This window comes from Lygodium microphyllum, chromosome 7 (assembly GCF_053477565.2).
Source record: "Lygodium microphyllum isolate KBCC chromosome 7, Lygodium_microphyllum_v1.1.10, whole genome shotgun sequence".
Lineage (NCBI taxonomy): Eukaryota > Viridiplantae > Streptophyta > Polypodiopsida > Schizaeales > Lygodiaceae > Lygodium > Lygodium microphyllum.
Window position 1 is genome coordinate 57,281,125 of NC_141141.1, and position 15,841 is coordinate 57,296,965.

General features: G+C 46.8%; 1 protein-coding gene across 3 annotated transcripts in view; it reads left to right on the forward strand.

The window, feature by feature from the left end:
• The window catches only part of LOC148033477 (uncharacterized), a 277,944-nt gene that overhangs the window by 53,613 nt on the left and 208,490 nt on the right, over nt 1-15,841 (forward strand). For all 3 annotated transcript variants that reach the window (XM_087681411.1, XM_087681412.1, XM_087681413.1), the window contains exon 6: nt 2-77. In XM_087681411.1, coding sequence (XP_087537537.1) covers nt 2-77 — 76 coding nt within the window. The remainder of the gene's footprint in view (nt 1; nt 78-15,841) is intronic.

Sequence of the window (15,841 nt, forward strand, 5' to 3'; positions counted from 1 at the left end):
GGCTTACAAGTGACATGAGTAAACTTCAAATCCTTGTGCAAAAGCGTATTGACCAAACTACAGCATATCTCTTGGAAGTGAGATCATCATTCCAGAAGTATATTAGTTTTTGATTTCAAGCCTACTTGATAGTTCTAAAATACTTTCTGGTTACTAATAAAATTTGAATAAAATTCCCTATTGAATTGCATTTTCTGGTGATGTCTGTGCATCTTGATTTTCTTGAAAAACAGCTTAGTATGTTTGATATGTTCTTGCATTAGTTTTAGCTTAACATCCGATTCTGAGCTACACATAGGAGTAACTGTTTCGCAAAGATATCACGTTTACGAAACTTAATCTCTAGAAGCTAGTTGTGCTACACATCAGAAATCAATTCCTGCTGAAAATTGATGGCCTTAATAAACTAAACAGATTACCTCTTTCTGATTAGAATTTCTATGACAAGGTAGCTGTTCTGCTGAATGAAAATTGGAATAGACACAAGCTCTGATCCACGTTCACGAATTGAATTGGGGACTTGTAACACCTCATTTCCTCGTCACCTCTTGATGACAGATGTAGCTATTCCCATATATCGATTCCCTTTTTTTCTTTTGGTGTCATGGGTTTTATTAATGTGCATAAAAGGAGTGCCTAATGGCAAGATGCCTCCAAGTCATTACATGTGGAAGCTAAAAGTAAGAGCTTGCAGCAGGTTTGGACCATCTACATGGCTACTTCTCTGGGTTTTTTGGTAGGGGTGGGGCGGGGATCTGACAAAGATTGCCATTTGAAGAACAGGTTGCACTTATCTTAAACGTGGAGAAATAATCCTTTGAGGTCATATCGATGGTGCAAATCATCCTGCATAGGTTCCAATGTCCTCCATCTGTATTGACAATGGAACTATAGGGCTCAGCTAGAGTAGTGGACACTGAGGTCTAATCCTGGTAAACAGTAGCCGACATCAAGCCTTGACACATTGTGAGACTCTCAACAGCCTATAAGACTTCTGGATGAGGAGCAATGGACTCTAGAAGCTGCCTGCTATGTAGTGCCTCTGGCTCAACAACAAAGCAGGATCCACCCTATTTGATGAAGGTGGTGTTATTCACACCTTGATCTCACAGAGAAGGTGCCTTCCTGAACTGATAGTCTGTTTGTAGAAAGCTCCCCAAATAATGCACCCCAAATAGCATGGCTGTCCCTCATGCAAGATCTTTAATGCTCCATAAAACTGTGCCTCATGGTAGGGCCAAAGGTGGTGCTACGAGGTCTCCAAGCACTATCTGGGGCATCTTCAGCAAAGAACTTTTTGCTGTATTTGTACTAGGTAGCTTCCCAGTGCCTGCCCCTGGTAAGGAAGCAATCGCAAAAAATAAGAGACCTGCTTCTGTTTCTATCTGTCCCACAGGCGCTTCCAAAATTTCTTCTGAAGGTCTCTACAGTAATGTGTTCTACCAAAGCCTGCTCTTGGTGGGCGGCAAGTGGTCATCTCCTCAGTACTTGCATCAGAATGTTTTTGGCAGTCTTGCATGCCAATAAATATTCACTCAAAGATTGATGATCTGATGATCTAGCAAGGCCTGGATCTTGATGGACATAGGAGTGCTCTCCCAGCTGGTGCCCTTGTGTTCATCTGACTTGAACATTCCATACGATGGATTGCGTGTCCATCTTCTGCTCACACCTAAGGCTTCTAGTCAGCCTCTAGCAAAGTTGTTGGAGCTGACATTCTTGCACACGCTTCTGACTTGAACATTCCATATGATGGATTGCGTTTCCATCTCCTGCTCACACCTAAGGCTTCTACTCAACTTCTAGCAAAGTCACTGTTGCTGACATTCTTGGCCATGCTCTCAAAGAAGCAGTTTCTAGGTTTGTGCCCTTGGATTGAGCCCCTTTGACCAGTAGCTTGGTTAAGGGGGAATAACTCTGATACTCTGAAGTTCGGACCAATGATTCCCTAGCTACCTTTTGATTGGTGTCAAAAAATGACTTGCCAAGCCATTTTAGCTTGGGATCCCTTTGTCCAATCTGAGCTAGACCACAGGAATTCTGACAAAGGCAATGTAGCTATGTTGTATAAGAAGCTGGGAAGCACCCATAGGAAGCAATGTATCCGTTCATCATGAGAGAGACCTTGTTGGTCTCTAGGGGTTCACTAGCAATGTAAAGGTCAGTGCTATTGTGCAGTAGGTCAGATTGTGGTAGATGGTGTCATGCTTTGGAACAAATTACTAATTACTGTACTACTGTGAGACTTAATGCTCATCCATTGGAAGCCTAGACACATCTTGTTTGTGAGCAATCTCAGTTAACTTGTGCCAACCTCTGCCATTTGATAGAAGACACCTATGGCTAGTGCTGTAGTATCCTAGTATCAACCTTCATGTACTGGATTGTGTTGTTTGGATACTTCAACTGCAACAGTCTTGCCTCGCTTGTAATGAAAGTCTTACTTATATTGAAAGTCTTAGGCTATAAAAACTTGTGGCTCTATTTGGATGTGGACATTGCATCAACGGGGAGAAGAAAGAAATGAGCTCCTAAAGGTAAACTTACTCACCTGACCTCTTAGGTCAAGCTTCTCTCCCACTTGAGTGCCACTAATCGCTTTGCTGTTGGTTCTGTGATCCCAGTCTAACATTATTAATCCATTGCTGCAGAAGCCCAGAAAGGAATTCCTGATTCACCTTATCCTAGGCCTTCTCAAGTTTTGGGAGGAAAAGAATATAGGCATATCCTGATAATCTTGTTAGGCTCCTCAATAGCCTTGAAGAAGGCAAAATATCATTCCACCTTGGGCAAAACTGTTTGGATGTCTACAGTTTGAAAGTATGAAGAAGGGGCTTGATTCCACCACTATTAATCTTTGCTAGTGCTGTGTAGGAAAATTGACAAAAGAATAAGAAGCCACCACTGATGCAGCTCCCTTCTTTCACCTCGTTGCAAGTTGATGGCCATTCTCCCTATGCTGAGGACCTAGAAAGGTGTGACGAAGGGGACTTTTTGCGAGAGTATGCAACCGAATAAGATCATGAACATGGAAAGAGAATGGAAGAGAGAGACACAGTGAACGCAGAGAATGAAGGAATGGAATTGCACTGATCAGGAAATAAAGGCTGAATACAAGACTGCACCAATCAGCCCCTGCATGCCGCTGGTCTACGTCAGTAAGAATGCTGGTACGAGGCAGTAGAATGCTGGTAGGCTGAGAATGAGAGAGTGGAGGTGTGGAGAACTGGAGATGACTAAGACACTGGTGGACATCAGGCATAAATAGGGCTGAGGCAGCAACTCGCTGACCTGATCATAATGAGGGTGAAAGTACAGTCGACCAGCATTAAGTGCTGGGAACAGGGTCTGACCTGATGAAATGTTGCTGATTCCTACCATAGATGCTGCCAGCAGCCAGCCATGGTCAAAAACTGGAATGCACAGTGATGAACAGTGGTGCAATAAATGCAATTAGCTTGGAATACTGAAAATGCAATGCAAGGCACTCAGAGTTTCTGTGTCTCCATTAGACTCTTTTATGGAGATCACAACTAGGAGATGACATGTGTGGGTATATTGAATGCTAACACCCCCTCTCAGTTTTTGGGAGTGGATGAATGCCAAGGAGATGCATGTGATGGAGCATGGAAGACTGTCGTAGAGGCTTTGTAAAGATATCCATTGCATTGTCCCTTGTAGGACAATAGACCACCTCCAACTCGGAATCCAAGATTTGCTCTCGAACAGTGGTATTGAACCTCAATGTGCTTTGTGTGAGCATAAAACGTGAGGTTCTTGGCAAGAGCGATGGGACTCTAATTGTTGACCCAAAGTAAAGTACGCCTTGCTTGGGGGAATCCAATCTCTCCAAGCATGTAGCAAAGCCATACCACCTCCGAAGTGTGAAGATATGCTAGGGTTTGCACTGAGAAAACAAAGAATGTACAAACACAACTAAAACACAATAACTCAGACAGTAACACAATAAATGCAAACCCTAAATGCAACACAAACACAAACAAAGAAGAAAGAGAACTATGAAGCGAATGAATAAGTCCTATAAATGAATAAGAGAATGTACAAAATGCTCAAGGGCAGAGCTGTCAAACAACAAGTGGCTTTGATAGGAGTGGCCTAAGGGAGGGGTTGCTATGCGTTGTCCACCGGAGACGGATCTCGAGTGCAGTAACCACTAGTTAGTGCAGAGGCTGATGAAGAAAAATGATGGAAACACAAAAACGACCTATTGAAGATGATGGAAGCTGATCATCAACAATAGTGGGAGGCTAGGCAACAACTATAGACCACATAGCAGTAATTGTTGGGGGCTAGATAGCTAGTGGAAGAGGATGGCCGAAAGTAGGCCACAAATTATCTACATGTTACCAAGCTGGTGTGTCTGAAGGAATTCTCCACTTTCCATCACTTGAATGGTGACTAGCATGCCATGACATGAGTCTCGCAATAGATTCACATTTAAACATAAGTTGAATATGTGGAATAATAGGAAAATGTCACAAAACCTTATGAGGCACATCCATTGATTTCATCTCCTGGTTCTATCTTGGTTAACCACAAATAGGACATTGTCATGTGATAAGGATGGGGCTGAATGGTGGGCAGCCTATCTATTTATAGATGCAGAAGGATCCTCCCAAATTAGGGTTTTGCATGTGGGACATAGAAACTCTCTATAACCGCTCCTCATTTAATGAGACTTTTGGTAATTTACATATTTTGGGGCTATTTTAAAGAGCTTATCAGTATGAAATGAATTTTTAGCTCAAGACTAAGCAATAGACTGCAACATGTGATACTCTACCTCTGTTGATGAAAGAGCAAAGGTAGGTTGCTTCTTATACAGCTCCAAGAAAATGCACCGGATCCAAGAGAGAAAGCATATACAGTAGCAGAACGTTGAGAGTCCACATCACCAGCCCAATCAAAATCACTCCAACTTATGAGAGTGATCCCTTCTTGTACAAGATCCCTTAGGATCAAGTCCTCTGAAGATACGTAAAACGCAAAGAGTGGCTTGCTACTAAGCTTGAAGGGGAGTCTTCATGAAGAAGCAATGAAGCTACTACAAAAGAGATGTCAAATAGAGTGCAGATGAGTGACCCAACAAGGCATCGATAATTGGTAGCATTTCCAAAAGAATTTGTGTTCAGAAGTAAAATGCCTTGAGGTAATTGGTAAACATCAAGACCAAGAAAGAAGTGGAGGAGATCAAGGTTTGTCATGTTGAACTCCTGGCTCAATATCTCCCATATAAACTCCACCTCATGTGAATGCTATCTATCAAGATGAGATCATCCACATAAAGGGTGTTAAGTACACTACCTGAACCACGAACCAAAAGTAGGGGTTGGGGTCATGATCCAAGAGTTAGAAGTTGTGCTCAAGGAAGAATCAGTCTATTTGTTGATACTAAGCTCTAGGAAATTGGTTTAGGTCATAGAGACCCTTATGTAAGTAATATATTTATTCCTCCTTGTTTTGAAACCTGGAGGCTGATCCACATAAATCTCCTCTTGTAAGATACCATTGAGGAATGCAGACTTTATGTCCATGTGATACACGGGTTATTGATGATGGGTTGCAAGAGCTAACACGATCTGAATAGTAGACATTCAGGTAGTTGGAGCAAAAGTCTTTTAGTAGTCCAAGCCTACCTTCTTTGCAAAGCCCTTTGCAAAAAGCCTTGCCTTATGCTTGTCCAAGTGGCCATCAGACAAGTATTTGGTCTTGTAGAGCCACTTCACACTGATAATCTTCCACCTAGATGGTCATAGAACTAACCCCCATGTCACATCCCACTTGGAGATCATCCTACCTAGCACGACACTAGGTCTCCTATGCAAAAACCTCCTCAAAGGTGGTAGGTCCATGGTTCTCTAGTATCTTGGTCATAAGGACATAGTTCAAACAGAATGAATGCCTAATCCTTATTGTATCCTCGCTGATCTATTGGGTCCCTGTAGTGTTTCTACGAAAGAAGTAATTCCAAACTCATGCATCAAATGCTAAAACCGCGAAGGGATAATATATGGCTGCTCATCCTATGAGGGAGGTTGAGTATGTGCGGTACACCTGAATCGGAAGGTGGCTCCTCCTCATGATGTGATGGAAACTTCTCCTTATAAGGCTAAATGGCGCCCAAAGAAGGTTGAGTGGTTGATTGATTTTTCATCATCTTCGGCAGTTGAAATAGGTTTGAGATGAGCGGAGAAAACTCTAGTAGGTTGCATTTTTGGAGTGAGAGGGGGCTGCCCTTGTTTTTGTGCTAGTTATTTAGGTGACAATGTCTTTTGAGATCGATGGGGAGTTTCATGCTATCACGGACCAGAAGGTTCCCACGTTACTAGCTCTTTCTTCCAATGAGAAGCTTGATGGGGAGAATTACTGCATCTGACAGATAATGATGCTTGCCATCTTGAAGTCCTATGATTTGTCGGAGCTCGTGATTGAGGCTATAGATTGTCCTATAGCTTGTGATGCCTTCATGCTTTTTGTTCATGAGAAAGTTGAGTTGATGAATGTAGGCCATCTCATGGGCTATGCTTTGATGCCCTTTGATCCATGATCCAAGCTCCCTAGGCATTTAAAGTGTCATTAAATGCAGTTGTTGCCCTTAGTGTCCTATGCACTAAGTGACACTAGGATTAGGGTTTCCTATGACAATTAAGCCATTAAGGTTTTATTTGTGTCTCATCCGCACATAAGCATGGCATTATTCATTTTAATCGCCTTCGGTGTTGTATTCACTCTCACGCATTTATACATCACCTCTCATTTTGTGATTGAGTTATTGTGCATTGATAAATTCATTCATTGTCTTTCATTCTCTATCAAATAATCACGCACTTACTTCACACTTGGGCTGATAGTGGTATCAGAGCGGCTTTCCTTCATTGCCATCTGCATCGCTCGCAACCACCTTCCATGTAGCCATTGCCATTGAACACCACACCTTGGTCGATTGCCACTCAAAGCCATTGCCATTGTGCTGGCTTCAATACACCCCGATGAGTGGTGATTGACGGTCACATGCCACTGTTTCAGCCATCATCACCGCCATTTAGTCTCTTCTTTCTTTGCTAACTTTGGTTGTTGCCTTTGAAGCAGTAGTGCTACCTCATCTTGTTTGCAGCAAACTCATACGCCAACCTATCTTTTGTGTTGTCTCATCTACTATTGAGGAACTGAGCTATCTTGCCGATTGGCCACATCACGTGCCTGCGGCAATTTCCTTGGGACAGGTGGGCACGATTGCCTAGCCAGTTGCCAACCAGGAGGTGTGGTTGCTGCGTTCATGCGGAGACACCGCATTTGGGACGCGCCCCACAGCCCTCATGCCTGCTGCTGACCATCACGCGGCCTCTTCGCCCCAACTTGTCAGCACCGTTGCGTTGTCAGGACCACGTGCCGACAGTCTCATGCGAAGTCGGGGTGAGCTTGCAGTCGTTGCATCATCATCCGGTCATTGCACCTCCTCGCTTAGTTTGCCACGCTGGTCCAACTGCCCGCTGCCCCGTCGCCTGAAGCGTCACCTGCCCGCACATCATTGCTTGGAACTGCTAACACGGATGTAGTGACCACCTACTACCGACAGCCATGTCACTGCGACATTTTGCCACCTTAGACTTGACACAATTTTTTGTTGATTAAAATAATAATTATTTTGTTCTCTTGCTTCAGGCATAAGCAGGCCCCTGTTCATGCAAGTACCCCATCTAAAGCACAAGTTGGGCCAAATTTGGGGGTTTTCACCACACTCACCCAATTTGGTCCAATTTTCAACAAAATTTGGGGATTCTCTATCAATTTCACGAAATTCTTCATTGAATAAAAAAAATTCGGCAGTGTCATCAACAAAATTGGGGCTTTTTACTGAATTAGTCAAAATTTGCCCAAATTTCATTGTAAATTTTGGTTCTTTTCTTCACTCTTTGGGTTAAATATGGGGCTTTTGCCCAATTCCATCTCTCAGGCACTCGAAATTCAGGGCTTTTGCCCCAATTCATTTTCTTTTGCCTCCACATGCTCAAAACTCATATTATTTGGCTGCTGGTCCTATTTTCTCCTGACATTAAAGACAATTTTATTATTTTGGTGCATTTATTGGGCGATTTTTCATCCTATTCCGTTGGTGATCACATTATTGGAGTGCTTTCAGCCATTAATCTTTGATTCAGTATATTGGTGATTGCCGCCTTGTTTGGGTAATATTTTATTTACGAAGATGATTATTTTTAGCATCTTTTTCTCTCTCCTCAATAGGAAAACAACAAGAGAATTATTATTCTTCATATTATTCGACTTTATTGAGGTGGCCAATATGTCTTCCATTGGTGGTTTATTATTATTTGGGCATTTTTTTTCTCTCTTCTTTTGGAAATTATTATTTTATTAGTGATTTCCACTCATGGTCAGCAATAATAATGATTTGTTGGGTATGCTTGGCACCGATGATAAGCTCGATGGAACCAATGACCTAGTGAGGGCTTACATGATGTGACATGTTCTTGTTGCGATTTGCTAGGTGCTATGCTTTCAAGAGGAGTGCTACCAAAAAGGACCCATCAAACCATAAGATTGCACAGATAAAGTTTGGGGAGAGTATGCTGAGAATGTGTAGCAACAAATTTGTAGGGCTGGAAAGAAAGTTCGGCAATTGGTGGAAGGCCAACAATGCATTTTAGGGTGGTCCTAGGTAAACTAACTACACACAAGGTGCCAAGAATATTGCACCAAAGAGGATAGTTTGTTAAAGTTTGGACCCTATTACAATAGATTACATTGCTAATTTGGAGGCCATCGTTGATAGGGTTTTGACATATTGTATGCAAAAGTTGAGCAGGCTACATGAGTTGAGAGCAACTCTCTAAGAAAAGGAGAGTTTCCTAAGGGTCAAGGGTTCCAATGCTATTGTGAATAGAATGAAGGATGACATTATTGTGATTTAGTGACACCTTGGCGAGCTACAATAGCAAGATTTTGATTCTGAAGATGTAAAATAAGTGCATGTAGATCTAAATGCATCAAAACACATGTTATTAGGAGGCCAAGAGATGGGTCACTACAAAGGTGAATAAATTATGGCATATTAGGGATGGTAAAAAGAAGTGGCAAGAAAGATCCCTTCAGCTTTGGAAGTCCAAGGTTCCCTATCAAGGGAAAGTCTTCTTGTGGAGACTACTGATTGGTGGTCTTCCAACTGGAGGGGTGCTGCATGCTCGGAAGATTTCTGCTGGTCATTGTGTATTTTGCACTACATGTGATGAAACATTGCTTCTTTTTGTCTCTTGTCCAGTTGCGCGTCAGATCTGGTGTTTTTTTTCCCGCGTGTGGCTCTCGGCTACTCAGCTACGCATAACAGCCCGTTCATGGATTATGGGAAAGCTGCCCTCCATGCCTTCTTTGCATTCTGATTATTCCTGCTTGTTCCAGTTCCTGAGATGGACTGCCTTGTGGCATATCTAGCATACTCGGAATGCCTTTATTTTTTATTTGGTCTCGGGCATCCATGGTCATGTGGCCCGTATTTGTGGTTTAGTGCTATGGTAGATTTCTTCTATGATATCAGCTGACCTTGTTCTTCAGACATTGCTGCCCCCTGGCTGGCAATTGTTCGCTCTACACCAGCAGTGTGATTTTCTCTTTGTGTTGAAGTCCTTCTAGCATTTCATCACTTTCTTGGAGGACCTGATGGTGATGTAACAAAATGTAAGAGATTTAGTGAGAATGTTGGCCGGATGGTCTGATGTATATATTCTTCGGAGAGAGAGTTCTAAGCGGATGTGATGGTCTGATGTAAAATATTTACCTAATTCAATTACCTTCACGAAAAGAGAGAGAGAGAGAGAGAGAGAGAGAGAGAGAGAGAGAGAGAGAGAGAGAGAGGACTAGCTTGAGAGAGAGAGAGAGAGAGAGAGAGAGAAGTGGCACACAGAGAGAGAGAGAGAGAGAGAGAGAGAGAGAGAGAGAGAGAGAGAGAGAGAGAGAGAGAAAGAGACGGGAACGCGATGGTAGCAGGCGTTGGATCAGGTCGCGAGCTGTCGTCCCCACCTGCCGACGGCATCTCCAACCTCCGCTTCTCCAACCACAGTGATCACCTCATCGCCTCCTCCTGGGACTCGTGCGCACCGTCGGCTGCCTAAGGGTCGCGTGCCCTTGCCTGGGCTTGCGCCGCAGGGCCCGCTGCCTGTGGCGTGCACACGCTCCGTCGCCCTGGTCGTCTGACCTGTCCGCCCTCCGCTTCCGTCCGTGCCCGCCTCACCCTGCGACTCCCTGTGTCCGTCCTTGCGTTCGTCGGGCCCGCCTGCGCCCGGCTGGCCTTGCGTGCCCCGCCCCATCGCCGCCCCTCTGACGGGTGGGCTTGGCGCCGCCCTGCGCGCCGCCCTGACCCCTCGTCTTGACCCGCCTGCCTGCCCTGTGATTTCGTCGCCGCCCGGCCCTGCGCGCCGTCTGGCCCCCTTCCCCCAGGGCAGCGTGGGCTTGACTGGATCCTGCGTGCAGTTGGGGACCAGCAATCCATCCCTGCGCAGGATCGACCTCACCTAACCCAGCTCGCCCTCTGCCAGGACGAGTGTGAAGTCAGCAGTATGGCTGGCCTGGATCTGGATTTTCTTGACCGGACGGTGGCAGCCCTTGGCCCTGATTCCGATGCAGAGGAGCCGGAAGATATGGTGCCATGCACGGAGGAGTTGCCGCCGAGTTCTGAACTGCCGCCTGCCGGCAAACGCTCCAAGCATACGCCTGATGAGCCAATGAGTCCCCAGGAACGCTCCTATGCGCAAGTGGCCTCTGATCCTGTGGATTCGCAGGAAATTGACTGGGAGCATTTACTGGACTTCGCCAATACTCTGCTCGGTGATTATGTCCAGCATAATACCGAATCTTTTTCTGTTGCGGGAACGGATGATGTGCTGGACGCCACGGTGGACCCCAAATCAGTCTTGCGATCCTTCTCGGTGTTTTATGATCGTGCAGTCATACTTTTCTTCACTGGCAGGATCCCAGTGCTTTCGCATATTCGCTAGTGGTTGCACCATCTATTGCAAGGGGAGTTTGTTGAGGAGATCTTCCTTGGACCTCGCGGCTTTTATGAGGTCCTGCTGAAATCGGAATCGCATCGCACAGAGCTCCTGTCCAAGTTGCCCCTATTCTTTGATCGCCGCCTGGTCCATGTTGTGCCATGGCGCCCCATGGCCGACTTCCAGCGTCTGCTTCAGCGCGAATGCCCGGTGTGGGTAGAGGTGGAAAATTGTCCGGCGGTCTATTGGCCCATGTTGAAGGATGCGATGGCAGTTGTGGGAACAGTGCTGGTTCCCCCAAGCCTCAGGGCGATGAACCGCAACCTTTTATGCATGCTTTGGGACACGGCCAGGAAAAGGCCCGCGTGGCTTCGCCTCAATTGTTCGGGCATGCATCCTTTGTATTTTCGCTTAAAATGGGGCAACTTTGCGGGCCACTGCTTTTCATGTGGTAAATTGGGGCATTTCATGGCCGAATGCCCTGAAAAGCAATCGTCTTCGGAGGAGGCGCAAGTTGTGCTGCCCAAGGACGACATGGTGCTTGATGCCACGCCCCAGGAAGCCCTTCAGTCTCCTCATGTCATGGATAAAGGCAAGCAACAGGTCCCGAATGTGGATCCCTGTCGCACTGATTGGATTGAGGCACGTCCTAAAAAAGGGAAAAAGTTGGATGCAGGCCTGGCAGATCCTGGGCCTATCGCGCCCCAGGATTCCGTACGCACGTATACGCGCCGGAAAGAAATGGCCACTTCACAGCAGGCTTCGCGTCCTACGGCCCCGTCTGCCCCCCGTAATCAGTCTCCAAGGAGAGTCTATACCGATGGCCCCAAAGGCCCACCTGCCAAGCTGGCATTCGATGCCAAAGGAAATGTTATTACACCCTGGGATCGGCGTTATCCCCGCCCCTCTCCCAAGGCAGTGGATTTCCCTTCTACCTCCAAAGCAGGTCGCCAGAATTCTTTTGCAGTGTTGGCTGATTTTCTGGATGAGGGTGTCCTGGATGCTCTCGCGGAAAAGGTAAAATCGAGGCAGCAGGCGCCTCGCTCCTGACTTCCTTCTTTGAGGATACATGAAGATAGCCACGTGGAATGTGCGAGGCATTTGCTCTCGCCATAAGCAACATGCCATGTGGACCGTCTTGCATGAGAACCAGTGGGATGTACTGTGTGCAGTTGAGCACAAAAGTCACGATGAAGCAGGAAAAGTGATGGATTGTCATGGATTCCGTCTGTTTTATGCAGGGACCCATGCTACGCACTATTCGGGCGTGCTGATGATTGTCCATGAGAAATATCAGCCTGTCCTTGTTAAAAATGATGTGCAGGGCCGCTTTCTGGTGATCGAAGTCTTATTTGAAGGAGAGATTTTATGGCTGTTGGGCCTCTATGCTCCGAATGATCCCGCATCCCGCCGGGATCTTTGGTCCACGTTGCAGGGCTCCATGTCACTCGGCCGAAGGGGGTTTTTGATGGGAGATTTCAATATGTGTGTTGACTCTTCTCAGTCCACTTCAGGGCATTCGATAATGGATACGCCGGAAAGCCGGGTGTGGAGTTCCTTTGCTTTGCACGTACTCCAGCAAGATCTTTGGTCGTGGCTACACCCTTCTTCTTCAGGATTTACTTTTCATTCCGCACAATATGCAAGTACCTGGTCCCGACTGGACAGAATGTATATCATGCAGGGGGATGATTTTCTTCCCGAGATGCTGGAAATGAAGGTCTTGCGGCAATATGCGTTGTCAGACCATTTCCCCCTCCAGCTTGAGATGCGAGCACACTCTATTGCACCTTTTGTGCAATTCCTGGATAGGCTCCCATTACGTTTCAACTCCGCTTATTTGAAGCATTCAATTTTCCAGGGCTATATGCAGCAGCTGATTGAGAGGTTCTTATTGGACTTCGCCTCTGAGGGCTTGCCTTCATTTGCACGGCTGCTCTCTAATGTGCAGCGGGTTGCTCGCCAGTATGGGATCCATCATGCCTCGCTTTGCCGCCGACGTCGACATGCAGCAGAAGCTTACTGGCTTTGGTCCGTTCCTTGCTCCTGGATTCCCCTGATGATGATTTTCTGCTGTCTCTGGAGAGGCGATTGGCCCATCTTATTCAAGTGTTTCAGTTGAAATCTTATCAACAGGCCAAGCTGCACAACTTGACGGACACATTGCAAGATAGCGCCTGCCAGTCTCATAAGTTCTTTCGCGCCTTGCATGCGTCTCCGGCTCGCGAAAATATGACCAGACTCCAGGATTCGGAAGGTCGCATGGTCACGGATCTGCAGACCATTGTCACTATGTGCAGAAATTATTTTATGGAACTTCTTGGTTCCTCTTCCTCGCCTTCTAGCCAGGTTACGCAGGCCCGCTCGGTCTTCTATCATCTGGTCCGTCAGCAGGTTCCAGTTCATATGCAAGCCGCTTTGGAGACGGATATTTGCGAGGAAGAGGTTATGGACGTTTTGTTGCATCTGCCGAATGATAAAAGCCCTGGCTGGGATGGTCTCACTAATGAATTCTTTCAGACCTCGGCCACGCAGTTGGTGAAGCCATTGGTGGCCATGTTTCAGCAGGTGTGGGAAACGGGGGTCATGCCCTCCTCATGGAAAGAAGGCCTTATCAAACTACTTCCAAAGGTCCCTTCGCCGTCAAAGTTGCAACACTGGAGACCAATCTCTTTGATGGGCTCCCTGTATAAAATCTACTCGAAAGTGCTGGCGAATCGGCTTCACAAGCACCTTCCAGCTATTGTGCATCCTCTCCAATATGGTTTCATTAAGGGCTGCAACATTCTGCATAATATCTTAAACGTGCAAATGGCGATTGACTATGCGCGGCACTCCGGTCAGGAAGTGGTATTGATCCAATTGGACTTGGAAAAGGCGTTTGATTATGTGGACTGGTCTTTCATTGCAGACCTCATGTCGGCTATGGGCTTTGGTACCCGAATGTCCCGATTAATCTACACCATTAGTGCTGAGGCTTCCTCCAGAGTTATGCTTAATGGTGGAGTTACAGAGCCATTTGTCCTTGCACGCTCGGTCAGACAGGGCTGTCCTTTGAGCCCTCTCTTCTTTGCCCTGGCAACTCACCCGGTCCTTTCAATGTTATCCTCCATGGCAGGCTCTGCTCAGCTGGCCGGGCTGTCTCTTCCGTTGGGTCAGCACTTCGTTAGTCAATCCTTGGCTGATGACACCTTTATGATTTTGCAGGCAGACAGGGACAACATTCGAAGGGCATTAGATGTTTGGACACTCTTTGGTCAGGCCTCTGGGCTTCGCATCAATGCCCTTAAGTCAGCCATTCTCAGTTGTACGGAGCCTGATTTACAGTCCTTAGGCTGGGAAGGCCAGGTGGTTTCCCGTGGCTCCATTGTCAGGCATCTTGGATACCCATTGGGGGTGGATGTACGGCCAAAAGACCTGCTGGACTGGATTTCACAAAAACTGGCGGCGAAGTTTATGTATTGGAAGTCGCAAGCGTGGCCATTCCATGTCCGCCTCAAAGTGGCCCAGACAATCATGCTTCCAATGCTAACGTATTTCCTGCCTTTGTTGCCATGGACGCCTACTACTTTGAAGGCCCTCACTCATCCCATCCGTTTCATGCTGTGGAAGAAGGATTCACTGCAGGCCGGCATTTCCTGGATTTCATGGTCTCACGCATGTACCCCTAAGCGCATGGGTGGAGGAGCTATTTTGGATGCACACACTCATATGTCAGCTCTCCGGTGGTCCCTTTTTCGTGCCATGTGTGTGGATCAGCACCCATGGATCATCATAGCCCGTTATTTTCTTGAGGACAGCGGGCTTCGCCATGGCAACACACGGCTTCGGGCCTCCTGGTGGCATGTCCTTAATGCTGACTCTCGTGTTTCCAGTCCCTCTTCCTCTTTGTTACTGCACTTGGTCGGCTCTTGGCAAGTGGTGCTCCAAAAGGCCCGTTGGCACCCAGTAGGGGACCGCTTGCAGACTAACTCCTTTCAGCTGGAATTGTTGGCAGTGTCCCGACTCCTTTCATGGGAAGATAAACATCAACTCAGACCAAGATTTAATCGCATGGCCCGTTTAGGCGTGACGTCGGTTGGGGATGCTACCCTTGTCACTCGCAATGTCCTCATATCGTTTCGGACTGCTCGGCGTCTCTTCAAGATCCCGCGTGGATACCGTGATTTATGGGAGCAGCTTTCGTCGGAGCTTCAGAGTCGGCAACCCTTTCCTGCCTTGACTGTGGATCGCCCTTGGCAGGACTGGGACCTTGCAGGCCGCCTGAGTCTGGAAAAGGCCTCTACTAATCAGGTGTATCATCTTCTTGTTCAAGATCACCAATGGCTGGGAGAGAAAGCTAATACTGTTTGGGGCCTGCGGAAATCGCTGTCATGGTGGCAGAAAACGCTGATGGAGGGTTGGCTAAATAAGACACCTTTCAAATGCAAGGTTTTTCTTTGGCGGGTGATGATTGGTGGTCTTCCTCTGGCCTCGGCCCTTGCCAAGCGTCGCATTTCGAATGGCAATTGTTTCTTCTGTACCACACCGGCGCAAACGGCCCGACATCGTTTTCTCTCTTGCCCGCTCGCCAAGAATATCTGGTCACTCTTGTCGCACATTTGGCACGCGGTAGTGGGGTCCTCGCTAACTCCTTTCGACTGGGTTTTTGTGCGCCCGAAGTATCCCGCACCGCCACAGTTGCATGAGAAGCTCTTATTTCACTTTTTCAGATATTGGGGATGCTGGCACATTTGGACCACGCGCAATGCTTTTCTCTTTGATTCGGCCTCTAATGTACCCCGACATATTGCCAGGCTTAAAGGGCTCTTACATTGGCA